At 44.2% G+C, this 21,887-nt stretch overlaps 1 protein-coding gene across 2 annotated transcripts in view; it reads left to right on the top strand.

Moving 5' to 3' along the window:
* The window catches only part of LOC306785845 (C-terminal-binding protein 2-like), a 56,627-nt gene that overhangs the window by 32,165 nt on the left and 2,575 nt on the right, over positions 1-21,887 (top strand). The window contains exons 1-8 of one of the 2 annotated variants that reach the window (XM_079280375.1): positions 4,293-5,200; positions 13,673-13,827; positions 18,088-18,232; positions 19,020-19,226; positions 19,377-19,591; positions 20,273-20,403; positions 20,548-20,675; positions 20,763-20,889. In XM_079280375.1, the coding sequence (XP_079136501.1) occupies positions 5,179-5,200; positions 13,673-13,827; positions 18,088-18,232; positions 19,020-19,226; positions 19,377-19,591; positions 20,273-20,403; positions 20,548-20,675; positions 20,763-20,889 (1,130 nt within the window). In that variant the 5' untranslated portion in view covers positions 4,293-5,178. Of the gene's footprint in view, positions 1-4,292; positions 5,201-13,672; positions 13,828-18,087; positions 18,233-19,019; positions 19,227-19,376; positions 19,592-20,272; positions 20,404-20,547; positions 20,676-20,762; positions 20,890-21,887 lie in introns of those variants that run through there. The other variant, XM_079280374.1, reaches the window with a different exon arrangement.

Here is a 21,887-nt window from a genome sequence, read left to right as displayed (position 1 = left end):
TGTCAGAATATATCTGGTTTAATAAAAAAAACAAAGTTAGAAGCTTGAGTCCATAGAAATGTAGAGGAGAGAACTAATTTTGGAAACATAATCAAGTAATTATCTCATTCTGGGTCAGATTTGTATGAATTGATTGACTACAGTGCAGTATTTTGTTCCCAATTGCAATAGCAGCACAGGCTTATGGGTGTCGTATTTAGAGCCAAACCAAATTTGCAAAGTTGAGATAATTAAAGCTGATGGCCATGTCTCTTAATCATCAAGGATGCTGCTGTGTGTCTATGTTGAGGGACATTGGGGACGTCCTTATCCTCCCACATCACAAACTCTAAACAGCCCGTGTGTGTTCTTTGTATTTGTGTCTGTGTGCAAGCTGCTGTTGGCAGGTGTGGCGTCTGTTGTGGCACAGTGCAGAGTTCCTCTCACCTCCAGATGTTTCACTTAATATCAGGCAGTGGGTCTGTGGTCACATTCACAGCATTTGATTTATACAAATCCTAAATACTCATTTTCTTTGTATAAATTAATCCCAGTTTCTCTTTGTCTCCCCTCCCTTTGTAAATTAATCTTTGTAGGAAAGGATTTTTCTCTGACACTCTCCTAACTCAAGAGAGTAGAGATGGGGGGGGGGGGGCTGGGGGAGAAGGGGTGAGGTAATGGGAGAAATATGTCTCTAAACAAACGTCATACCCAGCTCAGCACATTCATCCATTGCTGTGGTTGTGGGTTTCAGAGCCCGTCTGCAGGAAAATTAGGGAAACGAGGGAAGTGGGAGGATGGGTGGTGATTGAACCCAACCAAAAACAGCAGAACAGAGGAGAAGATAGCGCCAGAAAGACCCAGGGATGGAGTTAAATGCACAGAGGGCTGCTTTAGATTGAATATTGAAGTATTGACTGCGTTAGAGGTAGTGATAGAGTCTTAGAAATCGTTGGAGGAGCGTACGGGAGATTACATGAATGGAAACTCTTGGAGCAAGTGAAGGAGGGAAGGATAGCAGGAGGACAACCTAAAGTTTCTATTTGGTTTATTTTTATTATGAGGAAAAAGAACGCTTTGTAAACCTGAACCGTCATTGTCATTTTTACACAATTCCCTCTGAGAGTGAATGACGCCTGTCAGCCAGGCACGTCTGTGCCTATTTGTTTGTGGATGTAGTTGTGTGTACAAAGTACAGATATTTTGTCTGTACTGGTGCCATCAGCACAAGCTGGACCTTGAAAGGTAAAGTCTGACCGTGGAGGCGAAAAAAGCTCTTTCTGGCCAGTTTGCTGCATCCTTTCAGCGAGACTTGAAGTGATTAACTGGAGGTTGTAGAAGCAGCGGTGGAGGAAGGACAAATACAAGAGGTCACATGCTCAAACATTTGTAGCTCAAAAAAGAAGAATAAAAGCAGTGAAATGAGAACCGTAGACCCTGACTCCTACTCTCCTCAGTCCTGCTACCTCCCCTCTCACCCTCTCCTACCTCTCCTTTCCTTTCATCCTCTTGCTTCCTTTCCTATCCTATCATCTCATATTCTCTCCCTTCGTCTCCTTTCCTCGTCTCCTCTCAGTGCCGACCGGGGAGTCACCCTGAATTATTCATTTTGAGAAAATGAAATCTTCACGGGTGTTAAATCAGAGTGAAGAGACAAAGATGACCATGTTCTCTGTATGCACTGTGTGTGTGTGTGTGTGTGTGTGTGTGTGTGTGTGTGTGTGTGTGTGTGTGTGTGTGTGTGTGTGTGTGTGTGTGTGTGTGTGTGTGTGTGTGTGTGTGTGTGTGTGTGTGTGAGACCAGGCGTTGCAGAACTTGACACTTTGCTTGGCAGTGTTTTAACAGAAGCGAGGGGGGGGGGGGATATGTTTAGAGGTGCAGATGAATCTCATTTGCACCGAAGGGAAATATGAAACATTTCTCAGTCAGCATGTCAGTCGTGTTCAGGATCACACAGGGCTGTAATTGGGATTGTGTTTCACTGTGTTTTCAGTCTCACACAGGGCAGATTATTTGTGTGTGTCTGTAAGTGTGTGAGCAGCCGTCACTCCATATTTCATCCTTCATTTATATCATGTTCTTTTCTGATATTTGGCCAAAACAACACATTTGAGGAAGCTAAACTTAAAGCAGGGCAGGTGCTGGATGACTCAGTATCTCTGTGCATTTGTGCATGTCTGCATATTTGTCCATGGATCACTGTTTCATTTTTCATGGATGCTTGTTCACACTCTATTTGACTAAGCCTACAGCACACATGAAAGGTGTAACAAGCAACGCCTTCACACACACACACACTCACACACACATCCTCTTTTACATCTCTTTCTCTCTCTAATCAGGCCAGTTGGCTCAAGTCACAGAGAAAGAGAAAGGTGGAGGAGAGGGATGGTGTTGGAGAGGTGGAGCGATGCACAGACGGGGTTTGAATGGGAGAACAAGAATTCATGTGCTGGAATCGCCTCCCTGACAAAAAAGAAAGTACACAAAAAAGCCTCAACATCTGTTGTCCACCTGCAGCTGTGCCATCTCTCTTCCTCCTCTCGCCCTCAGTCGTTTGGCAACAGCACATCATGTAGATCAGAAGAGGCAGATGGGATGGTGGATTCTGGAGGTCATATTTTAACGTAGACCTCTTCTCCCTCCAGCGCTCTCTTTTTCATGAATGAGGTTTTTTTTTTTAACTCCGTGCCCGGTTTGTGATCTCTGATTAAACGTTGTAACAAAACCTCCTCAGTGGAACCCTTTAAACTCACTACACTCCTGTTGAACTCACGATCAATACAGGCAGTACACTACAGTAAACACAGTGTGCACAATACAGCAGGATGCTGCCGGTGTAGTTTGTTGATTTTGATTTTGTCACTTTTCTTACAGTTTCTAACAGCAACACATTCATTTGTTCACTCAGTCCTCAGAAGTCTGCAATTAACACTTATTTTATGAAAAACATTTGCATAATCGTAGATTTGGGAATTTTTTTAATGAGCTAATTTATAGGAAAAATCATATCAAGTCAAAGTCATAAATGCTTTGATGGGATCTTCAAATTCGAATTAAGAAAGAAAGCGATAAAAAAATGCGGCCTGTAAAACAGTTATGCACTGTAATGACTCACTTATAGTATCTGACAACACCGCTGCTGACATATCTGTCATGCACTAATACCAGAAGTTGTACCGCTGCAACTATCATTTTCTAATTAATTGATAAATTGTTCGCTCTATAAAATCTGACAATTGTAGAAAAATGTCCATCATACTGTAATATCCTGATGTGACGTATTCAAATAGTGTTTATGCATTACAAGGGAAATAAGTGAATCTTTACTTTTTGAAAAGCTTGAACAATCAAAATGTTTGCCTTTGACTCTCAACATGGTTGCACTTGTGAACTGTAACGAATGCCAGATTTCAGAATGCATGTTCCCCCTCCACAAAAGCATTGTTTTGTCTGTGTACGACGACCCGGAAAGCCCTTCTTAACCTTCATCATCAAAATCCTTTTCAAAGAGTCCGTCAGAGACAAAGTCTCACACCATGCGTAGTCGTAAACCTGCTGTTGCTGCTTGGGTTTAGATCACAGGATCAATTAGACTCCTGGAAGGATTTTCCTAAGTGTTACCATAAGTTCACGAGTAGAACTCCTTTGTGCTTGTGTCTGCAAGTACACACACAACCACCGCTCTTGAGACACACACTGCTTTTCTTGATCCCCCAGAGAGCTCGGTAGCAGGTGTGTAGAGAGTTGTTATTGTTACATATGAGGATTCATTTTGTAACTGCAGGGTTTTCTATTTCAAAAGACTGAACCCCAGATGTTTGTGGAGTAAAACATTTCACCTGTCTTTGCATGCCATTCTCATTCCAGTCTGGCATGCACGTGTGAGTGCACACCTCAGCTTCGGCATTCGTCCTGGTGTATGAAACAGTCATCACCTGTGTCTGAGGATTTCCACTTTCGTCTCGGGTTCCTTTGTGCAAGCATGAAGTATTGACGTGAACGCTGGTGTTGGAGCCTAGAAGTGACGCACTCAATGGCTCGTTGGTAGGCAAAACCAATCAACTCCTGTTGAAGAGCGAGGACGAAAATTGCAGACTGAGATCGCGACGGAGAGTTTGTGAGCGAGACGGAGTGAGACTGAGAAGAAAAGGGGGAGGGGGGGGGTGGCACTCTTAAAGGACCGTGAAGGCCGGATCACAAATAATAAAACAGAAAAGCAGGCAGGGAGGGAGGGAGGGAGGGAGGGAGGGAAAAAAAGAAGGAAAATATGTTGAGCGAAGGGGAAGGTCGGAGAGAATGGAAGAGGGAGTCGAACGTGTGCCAGGAGCGCTGCACCTCTCGCTGTGACTGGTGCTCTTCAAGGATTTTTTGCTCCCTCTCTTTGGTCTTTCTTATTTACCTCCCTCTTTTATTTTATTCTGCATAGCTGTGGCACCGGATTGTTTTTTCTGTATTTCTTCGTCTTTTACCATTTTTCTCCCCCCACCCATTCCTCTCTCTCACTCTCTCTCTCTCTCTCTCTCTCTCTCTCGCTCCCTCTCTCGCGCTCTCTGTCTTTCTGTGACTCGCAACAAAAGGCTGACGGAGTGAGCCAGACGTCTGAATGAATAGCCCAAACCTGCCGTGAAGGGAGAGAAGAGGGAGACAGAGCAGGGAAGAGAGGAGGCTGAGGAGAGAAGATGAGTGATCTGGCTGAGGAGGCGGAAAGAGGAGGACGCTCAGAAGTGCTGATTTCTGGCTGAAGACGAGTAGCGATCCAATTTGTTTCCCCCCCCCCCCCCCTCATTGGAGATTAAAGGAGTTGACGACGCCGCTTTGACCGCACGGGAGCTGACTGTCGTAGTCCTCGCTCTCCCGTCCTCACCCACTGCCCTCCTGTGCCACCTTCCATTTTTTCCTCTCTCCCCCCCCCCCCCCCCACGCTCAAGAGTACCAGTCGTTTGAGAAATGGAGCTTCTAGGAGTGAGGTGACGAAGGAGGACGGATTTGGAAACGAGCAGTGGGACAGCAATAGCAGACAGAGAGAGGGAAGGAGGGAGGCTGGAGGAGGAGGTAGAGAGGAGAGGATAACCCCAGGACATACTGTGTGAGAATACCCCCCCCCCCCCCCCAACCCCAACCCCACTTCTTGTCTTTTTGTTTTTTTGTCCCTCTCCACCACATTTCCTCTGCCATGTGCAGCTCCTGAATTGAAGAATGTGGAGACAGCATTTCCCAGGCAAGGAGCATGTTTTAAATTGTCTTGTGCATATATATGTGTGTGTGGACATACTCATCAAGGGTAATAATAAAAAGCTGCGGTGTGTGTGTGTGTGTGTGTGTGTGTAATGGCGAGAGGTGGGGGAAGAAAGAGTTGGATTTGGCTTAAAGGCTAATGAGCCTCTTATGTGTTTTTGCAATGAAGTGTGTCATGAAAACTGTGTGCGTGTGCATGTGTGCACGCATGAGGGCACGCACCAATGTGAGCGTGTCAGTGTTTTCTTGGGGTTTTGAAACCACACAACTCTGCACGGCAGCGAGAGGAGGTGAGATGTGATGTACCGTCATTTGAAGGGTCACAGGTCACAGCAGGATGGGCGTACGAGTGGCTCAATGTGAGTCAATAGGTGGTCTGTGTGTCACAGCGTGTGTATTCAGCCATGTACCGCGGACATAAAGACCAATGTGGGGCTTTAAAAAAACGGTGGATTTATCAGTGCTCTCTTTTATGCTAAACATCAAATGAATTAAATATAAAAAATAATTAGTCGTAGTGAAAAATTGGATGAAAAATATAATTTTGACCACAAATGTTTAATTGCAGTGGGACTCTTGGAGCTCATAATCAGAAGCTTATTCACACTTTCGCACCATTTTCTCCCCCGTGTTGTCAACATCGCAAAAATAGCTTGTTCAGTGTAAACTAATAGTATTCAGTGTTGCCAGCAGTAAACATAACTTTAAGGTGCATGGGGACAAAAACTCTGCTACAAATGTGTTACATTTTCACAGGAAAATAAAATGAATTCTGCAGATTGATATGTGTTAAATGTGTTTTATACGTTTTCCTGTGCGGAAGAAACGCAGCTTGAAAGCCTTATCGCCCTCTCCTCTCAGGTGTGTGTGTGTTTGTGTGTATACATGTTCCTAACCTGCACACACTCACTTGTGTGTGTGTGTGTGTGTGTGTGTGTGTGTGCATGTGCACTGTCCGCTCTTCATCAGCACTGGCAGCTGCTTTTGTCTCAGGACCCTGGTTGTTTCCATGCCTTACTCGCAGAGCACAAAAGATAACATTTAAAGAAGAGACGGTGATGGATGGATGCTCTCCTCTCTCACTTTGTGTTGTGTTTACCACAATGCCACCTGTGATATCTTTATGTCAGCGTATGCTTCCCCCCCCCCTTTTTTTTTTGTTCTCTTCCCTCCCGCGCACTTCTACATGTAATTTCTCCCCTGCCCTTTTCTCCCATCCTTTTATCTCTCCCCTCCCTCGCCCCTCTTGGCTGGCCGTTTGGGTGGTGATAAGTTTGGAGGAGGGCAGGCAGAGGGAGGACAAACAAGGTCTTTGTGTGTCCACATAGTGGAACAAGAAACAGGCCGGGGTGGCGGCGGTGTAGCCGGGCGCTGATAGGGTCCGGTGGGGGCCTGGAGGAGGCAAGTCTGCCAAAAAAAAGATTACGCCTCCCTTCTTTTTCTACAGATGCCAAGGGATCGTAAACACACCAAAGAAACTAGACACTCCCAAGCACACGGGCGCCGGTTTCTTGTTACTATGTATGCGCCGTTATGGAGTTTAACAAGCTGTTTTTATATTGTACGTAGCATGCAGGTGGACACACACAACCAGCGCTGAGAGAACAGCAGTAGAGTAGACTGGAGCGTTGGCATCGACAGCTGCGAAAGCCCTTGAACATATTATTTAACAAAATTCTGTGACATCCTGGCTAATCACTGATCATTAATGGTTATCATCAGTGGGTGTGTGTGAAGCTAAGTGCAGCCAAACACTGTGTGTGTGTGTGTGTGTGTGTGCATGTGCGTGTGCGTAGTACCACAGCGAGCATGTTTGTGTTCCTGATATCTCTCTGGAAAATGCCGCAGAGAAACACCGATCGTGCCACTTGTGCAAACCTCGCGCTCCATGTTTGGGTTGCCAGGTTGGGCGGCCGGTGGCATGTTGCCCTTTTTTTGGGGGGGGCAAGATTTGATATCATGAGATCAAGCTTTTCCTGTCCCGCTGCTGCACTTGCCACAAAGAAAAGCACGCTGGGTTCTCGGCTCGGGCCCCCTCCTCCTCCTCTCGCTCCGGGACTATCCCATCACTGAGGCCCCCAGCTTGGGAGTTGCTAGGTAACCAGAACCAGCTGTTGGTCCTAAGCCCGTTGAGCCCGTTTTGGCTCTGCGTCAACTGCAGAGTAGTTTTCTGTGAAAGCTCGCTGTGAACCCAGCGACCGCTGCCGTGGCCCTGACATCATCGTGCCATGGAAAATCTTCCTCACTTCCTTTTGTTTTTTCTGCAGTTTCGTTGTTCCGTCGATGCGGGTACCGGCGTGGGAGCGTCCACGGCATGCATCACACCACTTTAGAGTCATTTAGGAGCATTTCATCACCTTTCTCACACAACTAAGATGTGAAATACAGCAAGAAGGAGGCAAGAGGAGAGTAAAAAAAGAATGAGCTGCTTTGCTGTCAGTTGAAAAAGACGTCAGGATATAAAAGAAGAGTCTCTAAAGTGTGTCACTCTGTGAGGTGAGGATGCTAAACTGTCTCAGGGCTATTAACAGAGATTTGAGATGGTAGAGTACACAGTGTAATTATTCAAGAAATCAGTGCAGGTAAGTTAATACGACGCTCCAGTCCCCGAGTGGAAAATGTAGCTTTCAAAGTGTGGGACGACCTCGCAAACAAGCCGCGAGTGAGTCTGTGGGGAGCGTCACGTCATGTTGTGGATCCATGAAACCACAAAACCAGAGCACACGGCCTGTAAGAAAACACACCATTAGAAATGAATAAACTGGTGTAGTGCGATGTTATTGAATACCAATTTAAAGATTGCTGAGAAACACAGGTTTGAGCTGGGGTTTATTTTTCTTTCATTGATTGTTTGCGCTCTATTTAGGAAATGATCCTTCTCCCTCTGAAAACTCTGACTCGCTCACAGCGTCTGGCAGCGAAGCTTTCTGAGCTGCTTTTCCGAGATCAGCCCTTCCGAACGAGAGAATTAAACACCGGATCGTATTCAGCGAGGAGAGACACACTTCTATGAGTTGCTGCTGTTTAAAAAAGATTTCCTTTATTTCTGTTGTCAGAATCCAAAAGAGGCTTTTTAGTTCGGAACATCTGTAATCCATTTGTGGCTATTGGCAGCTCTGCCAAAAGTTGTCATACTTCCTGGAGAATCATCCAGTTTGTGATTAGCGCTGGCTGAAGGATGATATCAGTCTTAGTCCATTCAAGCTTCCCTTGAGGGATGTAACAACACATGACCACTGGAAAAGACTATCTGCTGTCACACTGGACACGGTTTAGGTTTAGTTGGTCAAGCTGTTGGCTTTCTTTCTTTATTACTTGCTGGCTTACAGACGATGCTGGCTGTTGATAAAAATACTTTGGGTACAACAACAGGAAATTGACACAAGCAATTTGCATTTTTATCCGAATGAGTACCAGCCAAGATACCCTACCGCCTAATGTAAACCATCTTTAGTCATGTTATTTCTCCTGCTCACAAGCGTTTACAGCAAATAGCAACTTGAAAAACGACTCTGTGGTGCATTTTTGCCCCGCTGAAGAATGAGTCTGGGGTTTTGTGTGGTGTGGGGCGGGACTCTGTGTTTGGATAAGGAGAGTTCTGGCTCTGCTTTTTGTTTCCTTGAGTCCGGGTTCTGGGTCTGCTGCCAGGTAGAGAGGCTGGCAAGCTGCCGCCAAACTCCCCAGACTGGTGCCGACCCAAACCGGGGAGGGCGAGAGAGAGAGGGAGATAGATATAAACAGAGAGAGAGAGAGAGAGTTGCAAGACATGAGTTAAGTGGAGTGGAAGAAGCAGTGGTAATCAGTTTTTCTTTTCATAGTGAGTAGCTGGACCTCTGGCCTTCAAGTGCTGCCATGAGACCAGCTGCTGTGTGATCAGTTGGGGTGGTAGGATTTCACCCTTGGGTGATTATTGGGATACGACTCAATTATGTTCTCTCCCTTTTGGGCTCCTTGGCCAGTTCAGAAATCCATAACTTGCCATCTGAGATGAAGGCCGTAGAATGTAATGGTTTGTTTTCTTATTGTGGCATGACTCCTATATAACGAGCTTTATTATCTTATTATTACAAAATAAGTATTAAATCATCTTCTTGTATTCATCTGATGAAAATGTGCCTGATTCTCTTTAAGTTAATCATCTAAGCTCAACAGTCATAAGGTCACTGTTGCCAGTTACGTTATGCTTTAACATCAACTGATGTTATTTCAGTAGTCTGCTGCTGCAAACCGAATTCTGAGTCTCTGTAATATCTCCCCCGATGATCAATAATGTCTGTGTGGTAGTAAAAATGTAGTTTACAGAAGCCTTTAGTAACCAAATAAGACACACAGTAAGGCGGTGTAATATTCCCATAACATTACCAGCGGAACTGATAATGTGTGCCACTGGTTTACAACAAAGTATTTCTGCATTAATCTGTGAAAATACATTATTTCAAGCAATTCAATGTGAAAATTAGTCACATTTTAATAGTTTTACCTGAAAAAAAGCTGCAGTAAACATCAGCATGTGGTTTTGTATACCTTTGCCATGATGTCATGTGTGTATATATATATATATATATATATATATATATATATATATATATATATATATATATATATATAAATTCTAAGTGATGATGGATTCTGTTCTATGTGGACTGGCAGGAAGAAAAGACAGTGTGGTGCACTTCTGACAGCGACCAGAGACTAAAGCATCGACGCTCATTAACTTTGATGTGACAGTTCCTGGAGGGATGGTGATAAGAGGCCCTTACAGAGCCTCAGTCAACAACACCTTTCCGACAGAACGTGTTTATTTCTTTGTGAATACACATTATGATTGTCAGCAGTTGTGGATTTGTTGTTTGTCTGAACCTTGTTGTTTGCCCTTATGTAGATCAATATTTAAACATACTGTCATTTGGACTTAGGGAAGATTCAGGTTTTTATGTCCAAAACCAAAGAGCTCCTTCAAATCACTGGCCAGGTATCCGAGTCATTAAGACTCTCATTAACAGACCTGTTAGGCGTTAATTATCCGCAGATTAATCATGTGTTAAATGCAGTGCCACGTTCTGCCTTATTAGGCCGTAGAAAGGCTATTAGCCACGAGGAAATAATGAATCAACAGCAGTTTGACCTACTTCCTGCGAGTGACGCTGCTTTTTTCCACCAGCGGCTTCTTGTGTATGTGTGTGTATAAAATAGAAGTAAGTGAGTCTGTGTTGGCTGCCTTCCTGTCCTTTCATCTCAGAGCGTGTGTGTGTGTGTGTGTGTGTGTGTTTGTGTCATCATGTGTGCACACATGGCCGCGTCTGTTTGAGTAGCGCTACGTTTCCCTGCGTGTGACTGTACGAGGATTGAAGTATTTTCTTGCTCAGCCGGTCTGCGCTGTGATAATCAACTCTGTAAGAGTGTGATGAGGAGGCGCAGGGAGAGCTGTGGAGCCACAGGTGTGTTTTGCAAGCAGCCCCCCCCCCCCTCCTCTGCCACACACACACACACACACACACACACACACACACCGTGAGTCCCTCCAGTGAGAATAATGCATGCTTTCAGCTCATACTAGGAAGAGAAGGATGGAGGTCACTTCTTCCAAATTGTTTCTTTTAACCTTTTTTATTTTTATTTGTATTGCACCTTTCTTCTTTTTTCATCTTTCTTATCTTTTATGCTATTTAGGCTTTTATGATGCACTGCTTTTTATTATGGGCGCCGGCCATTCACAAGAAACAGAAATAGGAGAACAGGCCAAGATGATGACTTCAGTGTCTAGCATGGGTGAAGCGACCAAAACGCTGTATACTCCATTTACCATCATGCATTTCAACAGCCTATATTAATTAGATTCACCTAACATCCTAAATGCCCACATCTGTTCAACTCCACACATCCAGTTTGCAGGCTTTCTGTCAAAAGATGTTAAGTTATCACCAGTCCTCCTTCCCTCCTCATGCTCTTTCTCATCACTACTACAACTACTACAACTACTACTACTACTACTACTACTACTACTACTACTACTACTACTACTACTACTTTATCTTCTTCTTTAACTCCATGAGTGTAGGACTCACTACGTGTCATCTCTGCCTGATGAGATGTTTGTGCTGCACACCTTAATTTCTCGCCTCTGAGATGTCTGAATTTGGTTCACCCTCCTCTCTAGTTGCATAGAAACAGAGACACCGCCAGTTATTGGAGGAATTAACCCTGAAAGAAGATGCAGCTTGTATGTCAGCTTGTCAAAGCTGTTATGTTAATGTCACTCTGCTACGGTCTTTTTAAACTTAATCCCCTGTTTCCATTTCTCTGTGATAGGTCTAGCGCAGGTGGTTATTCCTTATGCTGTGTGTGTGTGTGTAAAAGCATCAAACTGCATAATTTACAGCCTGTTTTTTCAGCATCCTTCTGCAAATCTTCAGAAAATGGGGCACCACAGCGTTGTATGTATAGCTTGTTAAAGGATCAATATAATCTACAGTTTGTATAAATTGCATCTCGAAGCTCTTGCTCGATATAAAAGCTTAAGGGACTCGGAAACACACGACCGTTTTTTGATTTGTATTTCATTGACAGTGTCCTGGCAACATAAACCGTCAAGCCAACAACTGGCATCAGATTTCGATTCCAATGTTTACTTTTTTACAACTGCGCCTGGCATTTTTCAAAGCAGTGAAAAGCTCTCAGAAAAGCACACGAACACAGAAATCTCGTGTGAAAGAGCCGAATCTGTTCTGACTTTGACAGAAATGTTTGAATTCATGTCGTATCTCCTCATTCACAGTAACGAGCTGATAGAGAAAATAGGATTTTAGGGCCTTCTTAAATTGTAGACCAGTTCCAGAAAATACCAGTTCAGAGTCCCTTCATCCTTTAACTCGGAGCAGTAATCATTGCAGCATTTCTGATGTGCAGAACAGTAATACAAGCCTCCTGGTGCAGAATCGAGGCACGGTTAACTGAAACACATTTACATGTGTCTCTTGTTTTTCTGTTTTCCATGAAACGCATCTGATCCGTTTTAACGCACATATGTTAGCACGTCGGGACGTGTAGGTTCACTAAACGCCGTCCTTGCTTTCCCAAAACCGGAGGAGTTAGAGGGACAGACACGGAGCGAGCGGGCTTGGATACCCTCTCCAGCAGCGCAGATGTCACTAAATAAAATATTTCATAATCCTGCCCAAATCCTCTAATCACCATGACAACAGGCAGCAGGGAGCCAGAGAGTGGTGGTGTGTGGACCCCCCCCCCCCCTTTCTCCTTTCTCTTTTCCATCTTTTTAGTGGAATTTGGGTCCACGCTGTCCCATCTTCTCCTTATATTGCACTAGTACTTAAAGAAAACATCTCATTGATTTTATGGAGAGTAACAGTGAACTCATTCTGACAGTCAAGATGGATACTCTGCATTCCTCATTACTGGCGCGTTTCTAGTTTCCAGCAGTTTCTCCTTTTTAAAGGGCAATCGTATCACAACTCGACAGCAAGGACAAAGATAGAAAAGTCAAAACACTCACTCTGAGAGGACAAACCTGGAGACGGCCGCCAGTTTGACTTGAATTATTGAATACCTGCTGATTTAGTTTTGTTGTCTTTAGTGTCGGAACGAGTGTGTAAAGGGTGTAAAGCAGGGGTCTCAAACTCATTTTCACTCCGGGCCACATCAGCATCACGGTCGGCCTCAAAGGGCCGGTTGTAAATGTAAGACTGTGTAAATGTAACTACTCCTAACATATTGGTAAATAACTGTCTCTGCATTTGATTATTGTTTATTCAAGTGTAAAAATATTGTACATGTAGTTATATAAATGTAAACATATATTTAAGCACATTTCTGTTATTATAACTTAAATCCTTTTAATTTAGGGTTAAGAAACCCACATTACTCTATCAAAGATCAAACTATTAAAGAAAATAGCAAAGACAAATATCAAACACAAGTTATTACAATAACTTTGTTCAATGCTTAAAATCCTTTCAAGGGTGCGTTTGCCCGCGGGCCGGGAGTTTGAGACCCCTGGTGCAGAGACGCACACACTGAAGGCCTGCCTGCTTCTCTACGGTCATAGGATAATGGAGGTGATGACCTCATGGGGTGAAATGACCTGTTGCCTGGTAACAGTGTGGCTAACAGCGAGAGAGGGGGGTATTCAGATCACCAGCATTGTGTGAGTGTGTGTGTTGTATCGACCAGTGTTGCAAGGTAAGGGAGACAATAACAGTGGTTTGAAGTAGAGAACTACACATGTGTGTGTGTGTGTGTGTGTGTGTGTGTGTGTGTGTGTGTGTGTGTGTGTGTGTGTGTGTGTGTGTGTGTGTGTGTTAATGATTTAGCACTCACACACTCACTTCCTGCCGCGGGATGCCTTTCCTACATTTTCCTGATTCCTTTTGCAGCTCACTTGACTGTGTGCCCGACATAAATAATGAACTCCCTCTTTTCTCTCCCTGTCTGTCTGCAGGTATTCGGCCCCAGATTATGAATGGGCCTATGCACCCGCGCCCCCTGGTGGCGCTGCTGGATGGGCGCGACTGCACCGTGGAGATGCCCATCCTCAAAGATCTGGCCACAGTGGCTTTCTGTGACGCCCAGTCCACACAGGAGATACATGAAAAGGTACAAGAGTAACTCCTCAGATGTCCCTTTTTCATCTTTAGATTTTAGAAAATGCAGCATGCCATTCTTATAATAACAGGATTTCATTACCTCCGTTTGTTTTTTTTTCATATTTTTTTCATATTGTTTTCATATTCGTTAAAGTACTTAATAGAATCTGTAGCATTGACCTTTTAACACTTTATAAAATGAACCTCCACCCTCTCAAAGCCTTGTCCAAAATCGTATTATTATCTAGCACAGGGGTCTCAAACTCATTTTCACTCCGGGCCACATCAGCATCATGGTCGCCCGCAAAGGGCCGGTTGTAAATGTAACTACTCGTAACATATTGTTAAATAACTAAATAACTATGGGGACATTTTTATTATTATTAGTCGAACTTAAAAATAAATAAAAAATAAAAGTTTTTTTTTTTTTACTTTTTTTTTTTTTGCTGGCGGATTCGCGGGCCACATAAAATGATGTGGCGAGCCGAATTCGGGAGTTTGAGACCCCTGATCTAGCAGCTTTCATATAAACTGTTAGATTTAATCACATTCATTAAAGTGTAAATGCAATTAAAGAACAGAGACACCGAATTAAAAGAAAAAACACAATTCAGTAATTTATTATGAGACTTTTTACAGCTTCTCCCTCAGAGTCTCTTCCTGCACATAGTTTCTATGTAGCTTATGCAGAGTTTTACATTAGAACTGTTTTAAATGTACAATGTCTTTGAATGCAACTCACAGCGAAGATGTGCAAACAGTAATTTACAGTGCGTGTTTGGAAATAGTGTCAGAATAGGTTATAGACCACATCTTTTAGTATCTCTGAAGCAACATCAACAGTGTGTGTTGCTGTAACACCACACACACACGCACACACACACACTGTGATATGGACGTAATATGAACTTTGAACGTGATTCTTGAATAATTTGCCTTCAGTTGAGCGCAGAAGAATCTCTTTCCTCCTCCTGCGTCTCCTCCTCTGTAATGTTTTCATAATATTTCAGCCCACTGGCTTGTTCCACTCTCCCAGTTCAACTATAATGGTTTCATCGCTGACTCTAATCCCACCGGGTGCTGAAGTGCTGCTTTGTTAAATAAGGTGGAGGGGGAGGCTGGTAATAGAAATGCCGTATAATTGTTCTGAGCCAGAGTGGGTGAAACATTTGTCTTATTTTACTGCACATACACTGGAGCCAGTCAGCAGCAATTTTACAATCCAAGCGGGAGAGTTTGCGTCTTTACACTCAAAAAGAGAATTCCACTTTACGCTGTTTTATTTTAATGAAAATGCTATGTTGCACTAAATTCTCAAAATTGTCGTTTTTTAATCTACGATAAAAAAGTAGTTGGTTTTACTTTCCAGCCAACCTAACAGAATGAAATTTAAGGTAAATAAATTAGTTTTTATCTAATATTTTGTTCTTGCTCCCATCATTTTCATACATATATAAACACACACACAAGCAATATCTGTCCAGTCAGATGCTGTTGTAGTGAATACATTACACATACTGAGGACCCATCTGGGAGAAGAGATGTTGGCAGCGTTCCCACAGCTATAACTGCACAGCAGAGGGTACAGATGGGGCACTCTACACACACACACACACACACTTGCCAAAAACCTCACTGCAAGTTTCAGTAGGGAAGCACTGTTCACACACACGTTTATGAACAGACTCACACACCAAGCAAGCAAACCAAAGCACACTGCTGTCTTTTTGCATGCGCTGCCTGGAAGTGAGCAGATGCAGCGATTAAGGAATCTGTCACTCAGAAATCAGGACACTGTTTTACTTGTGCTCTCAGAGGGCAGCTGCATGCCGGCGGTGACCTGCAAAAACATTGTGGCCCGCGTTGAGTTAACCTCAGAAGTCATTTATTACTACACGCCACTTGTGGTCTCTTGACTAATACAGCGCTGTCCTTGGAGAGACACAGAAAGAAGACTTTCAGATAAAAATGTGTTTTTCAAATGATTTTGACATTGCTGTATCAATAGCCACTCTTCTCATGGAGTGCTACTGTTTTAGTGCAGAGTAAAAGTGCACTAAAAATCTCCACCACAGTTTGAGGACGTGATGAAGAAGATCACGTGTGTCTCATGCAGAAAACACCACATCAATCGGGGCAACATGTTTTGGGAGAAATGGAGCATATCAGTGCTTTGTCATTCTTCTTTCTTTTTTTTTTGCATTTTCTTGGGCCTTTATGTGATATTTGACAGTGTAGCGTTGGACAGGAAACATGGGGGGGGGGCATCATATTGAACTATGGTCCTGAGCTGGAATTGAAACAGAGACGTTGCACTTATGTAGCATGTGCCTTATCTGTGCTCTGTGTTTTTTAATAATCTTAAATTTATGAGTAATGAAACTAAATATGAAAGTTTACAATGGTGGTTCATGACTTTCATGTCTGCATTCAAGCCCCCCTAACTGGAGGGCTTGAATGCAGGGGGTCTCACATCACCCCCGTACTCCGATCTCTCCACTGGCTTCCTGTAGCATCTCGGATACACTTTAAAATTCTCACCATCACTTACAGAGCACTTCACGGTCAGGCTCCGACTTATGTAGCTGATCTACTTCGCCCCTATTCAGCCGCCCGCACTCTCAGGTCAAACGCTCTAGGTCTTCTGTCAGTCCCACGCACACGATTTAAGACCCGTGGTGACCGAGCCTTTGAGGCAGTGGCCCCGAGGCTCTGGAATGCTCTGCCTGCCACTCTGCGCCTCGCAGATACTGTGGATACTTTTAAAAGCCAGCTCAAAACCCACCTGTTTAGGCTGGCGTTTGTGTAAAAGTAAACCCATGTCCTAGACCTGCTCTTAAAATATGTTTTACATTTTTATTTTATTTTTCATTATTTTATTTTTTATTTTTCTCTGTGTATGTAATTTATTGACCCTTGGGTCACATTGTGTTTTTTATGCTTTTAAATGTCTGCTCTGTTAAGCACTTTGTGATGTTATGTCTGTGAAAAGCGCGATATAAATACAATTCATTCATTCATTCATTCAACTGGCCCTTAGTCACTCTACGCAGAGGAAGAAGAACAGGACTCTGATTAACATTGTTGTTGTGTTTTCATAAAATTGATCAAATACTATATTGTATTCGTTAGTATATGTTATAGCATTTGGGCAGATATTCATGGAATAGTTTGATAAGTATGAAGCTAGAGCTTGCAGGCGGTTAGCTTAGCATAATGACAGAAATCCGTTGGAAACGCACTCAAAAGCTCAAGAATATGCCCACCAACAACCATAAAGATCACTATTTTATAGTAGTAGTTTTACAAGTAGTTTTATACATTCGCACTACGTAACCTCTTATTAAACCACAACTATATGTCAATGCTCAAGTATTTCTTTAAAGCCTTGTAAATGTTCCATTGCACAGGCGTGAAATAACTTAATAAGTGCCTTTGTCAAGCGCTTTATGTGCTTTGCAATATTCATGATCCCTTGCTGCAGGTAATAGCCTTGAACGAAACAATGTAAAGGTTCACATGCCAGCTCAAACTGTGCACGAGTTATTTAACCAATCAACGTAACACAAGAACCTCTTTCCTCGCTTTTTCCACTCCGCGTAAACTTGCTCTCAGCTCGCGTTCCTGTTGCTTAACAGTTGGCTCTGATTCCGTCTCGTTTTTCCAGCCGGGCCTGCTGCCGGGCCTGCTTCGCTCAAGTAATGAGATTAATGCACGAGGAGCACTTTAACCTTGAATTAAGCATCCGGCTCTCTCGCTACAGCTCGCTCCAATAAAAAAATGTTGCATGGAAATTCATGGCTCTGCTAATCTGGCTGAGTTAGGGCAAATCAGTAAGCCGGGTGGTGAATTAAACCTGTTATTGAACAGCCGTGGTTCTGGGTTCCTCAGCAGCCGTCAGTCTACTTTATGGTCCCGCCCGCTTCCACTTCAACCTTGTTTGCGTATCGTTTGACTGAATGGATTGTGACAAAAAAAAAAACAGCTTTGGCAAGCAGTCATAAACACACAGACAAGCACTCATATTTGAGTGCACGCATAAACAATCAATTTGCATTTAGATGAAGAAAAGCGGACATGAACTTAGGACCAGGGAAAAGGAGGCAGTGAAAGCTCTCTTAATCAGGTTTCTCTTACACAGTGTGGATGCAGACTTCCAGTTTGCTTCCATCTCTGATGCCTCTTAATGATTGTTGAGGGACTACTGATGCAATAAGACCGCGATGATGACGATGATGGTGATGCCTCCTCCTCTCCCAATGTCCCTCAGGTGCTGAATGAGGCAGTGGGGGCCATGATGTACCACACCATCACCCTGACCAGAGAGGACCTGGAGAAGTTCAAGGCGCTGCGCATCATCATCCGCATCGGCAGCGGCTACGACAACATCGACATCAAGGCTGCCGGGGAGCTCGGTGAGACTGGGGGACAGATGCAGACACAAACGAGGAGCGGGAGATAGATGTACAACGTCAGGTTGTTCACGAGCAGACAGTAATCATATGCCGAGAATAACGAACAAGGGTAGGTCCTATCTGCCCATATGGCTCATCCTTCACCACCGCGTGAGGGGAAGAAATCCAGAATAAATCAACACAAATAATGCATTATGGATAAGGATAGTGCGCCGTTGGATGGGAGCCAAACTAAACTCTTGCTTGCTTTATTGACTTAACATCAATAACATATGTCACAGGACTTATTACATACTGTTAACAGAATATGTAATGCTGATTGCATATGCAGAGCAGATGCTCCAACTGATATCAAACTCGCCCTAATATTCCCATTTGGCCCGTTCGGCATATGTTTGGTACGAGAGCAGGATTTAGTGTGATATCCTAATTATTGCTGTTTGTGGTGATACAGCTTAGTGCGCTGACATGGATGTTTGTTTTTGAGGAATGCACTTTTCATGGGCATAATTAGCAGTTTTAATCATCCTCTTATCTTTCACTGTTCTGTTTTATACACAGTGCATTTATATTTTTTAGAGGGTCGTAAAGAAAAGAGATTTCCTGCCAATTATTTCGCGGAATAATAAACTGCAGATGAATCTCTCTCTCAAAACAGCTACAGTAATTATAACCAACAATTATAACGATTAAATCTGTGAAGCAATTCTGTTGCGAGTCATTTGAAAGGATCCATGTCATTGTTTCTTCACTTTTGTTCCTCTGCTATCTGACCTTTTTACCCCAGGCATCGCGGTGTGTAATATTCCCTCGGCGGCTGTAGAAGAGACGGCAGACTCCACGCTTTGTCACATCCTCAACCTGTATCGGCGGAACACGTGGCTGTACCAGGCTCTCCGGGAGGGCACGCGGGTCCAGAGCGTGGAGCAGATCCGGGAGGTGGCGTCGGGGGCGGCCAGGATCCGAGGAGAGACGCTCGGCCTCATCGGATTTGGTGAGCTCCTTCTTTCCTATAAGCACTGGATTCTTTCTTCACGTCGACAGCAACTGTACCTTTACTGTGTTGTAATGTTTTAGTGCACACGGTTGGATTTAGTATTGGAATCTGAATTGTCTCTGAGTCCGTGCTCTCTTGTTCCATCAGGTCGCTCGGGCCAGGCGGTGGCGATGCGGGCCAAGGCGTTCGGCTTCAACGTGCTCTTCTACGACCCCTACATCCAGGACGGCTTGGAGCGCTCGCTGGGCGTTCAGCGAGTCTACACGCTCCAGGACCTGCTTTACCAGAGCGACTGCGTCTCCCTGCACTGCAACCTGAACGAACACAACCACCACCTCATCAACGACTTCACCATCAAACAGGTCGGGGGAAAGAAGTGAACTGTACATCTTAACCTTTAGTGATGAAAGACAAAGACAACTAGTGTGGGTCGACAAACAAAGCAGTCAGCAGGCATGCAAGTTAACCAGCCGTGGTATGAATCAGCAGCTAAAGTAACCACAGCATGCACGATGTAATGTTTTTATATGCTTTGGGGATCAGTCCCTTCATATGATAAATACAAGAAACACTCTGGAGTCATCCTCTTTCTCTTCTCTTGATCACTGCTGCCACCTGGAAGGCATACATGTAGCTGCTGGCTGCGTTCAATTCAATGCTTGAATCACTATTTGAAGCATGCACAGCTGCTTAAACCGACAGCTGCTTCCAAAGAAAATCGAGTTAAAGACAACGTATGTTCATCTGCATCATCGCGTACGTGCTAGTTTCTTGTATACAGGGAACAAGAGCTTCTGTGAATATGAAGGGATTAGTGTCATGTAAATGCCCTCTTTCTTTGAAAAGCTTTTTATTACCTTGTCAGTCTTTATTTGAAAAGCATTTGTTGTCCCCCCCCATGTTGAGTTTTTAGAAAATGTCTTCCCACGCAGCATTGAGTCAACGACAGCACCTCGAGGGGTGCAATCTCAAAGCCACACATGTTGATTGCAGAAATTATTGTTGGGAGAATAAAATGCTTTGCTGTGCCGCCGCGCCTGTAGATGCGTCAAGGTGCTTTTCTGGTCAACTCGGCCCGGGGAGGTCTGGTGGATGAGAAAGCTTTGGCTCAGGCCCTGAAAGAAGGCCGGGTACGGGGAGCCGCCTTGGACGTCCACGAGACGGAGCCTTTCAGGTGTTTATGGTCACACCTTTTCATTCAAACGGCTTTTGTTCAATTGATTCAATTCACAGATTCTTTGTTACAAGACATGTTTCCTCTCGCATCTCTTATTTACGTCGTTTCTCTTTTCTGTCATGCGTCTGCTGTTGAACACAGTTTTTCCCAAGGTCCTCTGAAAGACGCCCCCAACTTGATCTGCACACCCCACACCGCCTGGTACAGCGAGCAGGCGTCACTGGAGATGAGAGAGGCCGCCGCCACAGAAATACGGAGAGCCATCACTGGTATGGATCACATCACTGAATGCATTCCCACACTCGTAGATTTTGGGTTTCTCTGCTCACCGATGTTCGCTCTTGCCCCCGACACAGGCCGTATTCCCGACAGCCTCCGAAACTGCATCAACAAGGAGTTCTTTGTTACCTCTGCACCGTGGGGGATGATGGAGCAGCAGCAGCAGCCTCAAGTTCACCCTGAGATGAATGGTGCCACCTACAGGTAGGAGGGGGATTTATGTGAATGAACCCAGCAGGCTACACCTGTTTCACATCAACACCTGCAGTAGATGAGGCTTAACACACGCGGGAGGGAGGGAGGGGTAGTCTCCATGTTCACGTGATGTATGTTTGCCACAATTCTGACTTTCTGTTCCTGAATATTAGGCGTCTGGGTCCTAGTTTTTGTGGCGCAGTTATACGTAGAAGTTGGCCCACAATGAATTAATCCCTTGTTGAGTTCAGGCTCTGCGTTTCTCAGTCTCTATATTGTCTCAACCAGAATGAACTGCTTCTCTCACACAGCCGAGTGAACCAAACCATGGTACAGGCCATAGCAACGGGGGGAATGCAGGACAAATTATATACCTAATTCTCAACCAGGTAAATGAATACTACCACTGCTGGCCCACAGGCCAGAGCAAATGAATAACATCATGAATACAAAACAAACAAATCCCATTGAAATCTGTAGTCCTTTTTCTGCTTCACGTGTCCTGTAACTGTACCCACTGTACCCAGCATCTCATTAATTCCCCAAACCCCCCACCCCCACCCTGAAACAGAAGCACAGCTCACCGAATCACTAATGTCGGACATTTTGAAACAAGTGTTCATACATTTACAGCTACATCTGGAAATCAAGAGGAAAGTAAGTGAGAAGTGTGATCAAAAGAGTGCAATTACTTATTTTGTGTAAATAGAGGAAGAGGGAAAGAAAGGAAGGGATTGAAAATCTCGGCAACAAACCTGGAATATCAGTTGTTTTATTTGCTATAAGAGTCACTGCTACACTTCTCCTTTCCGCTCCCTGTAATGAAGGATCAGTTCACCCAAATTATGAAAAAAAACCACACAAACTCGGGACACTACTTCTGGGAAGCGATGTCGCCAGCGCCAAGACTTCCTTTTCCTTGTGCTGTTCGTTGTTTACACTCGAGTTGCGAGACCGGAATGCTGTTTAAAGGCGACTCGTACACCCAGAGGAGCCAGCTTCCAGGC

The sequence above is a fragment of the Melanostigma gelatinosum genome (genome assembly GCF_949748355.1).
Source record: "Melanostigma gelatinosum genome assembly, chromosome: 12".
Classification (NCBI taxonomy): Eukaryota; Metazoa; Chordata; class Actinopteri; order Perciformes; family Zoarcidae; genus Melanostigma; species Melanostigma gelatinosum.
The sequence above is the reverse complement of the archived record's forward strand: the minus strand, read 5'-3'. Positions and strand labels throughout refer to the sequence as shown.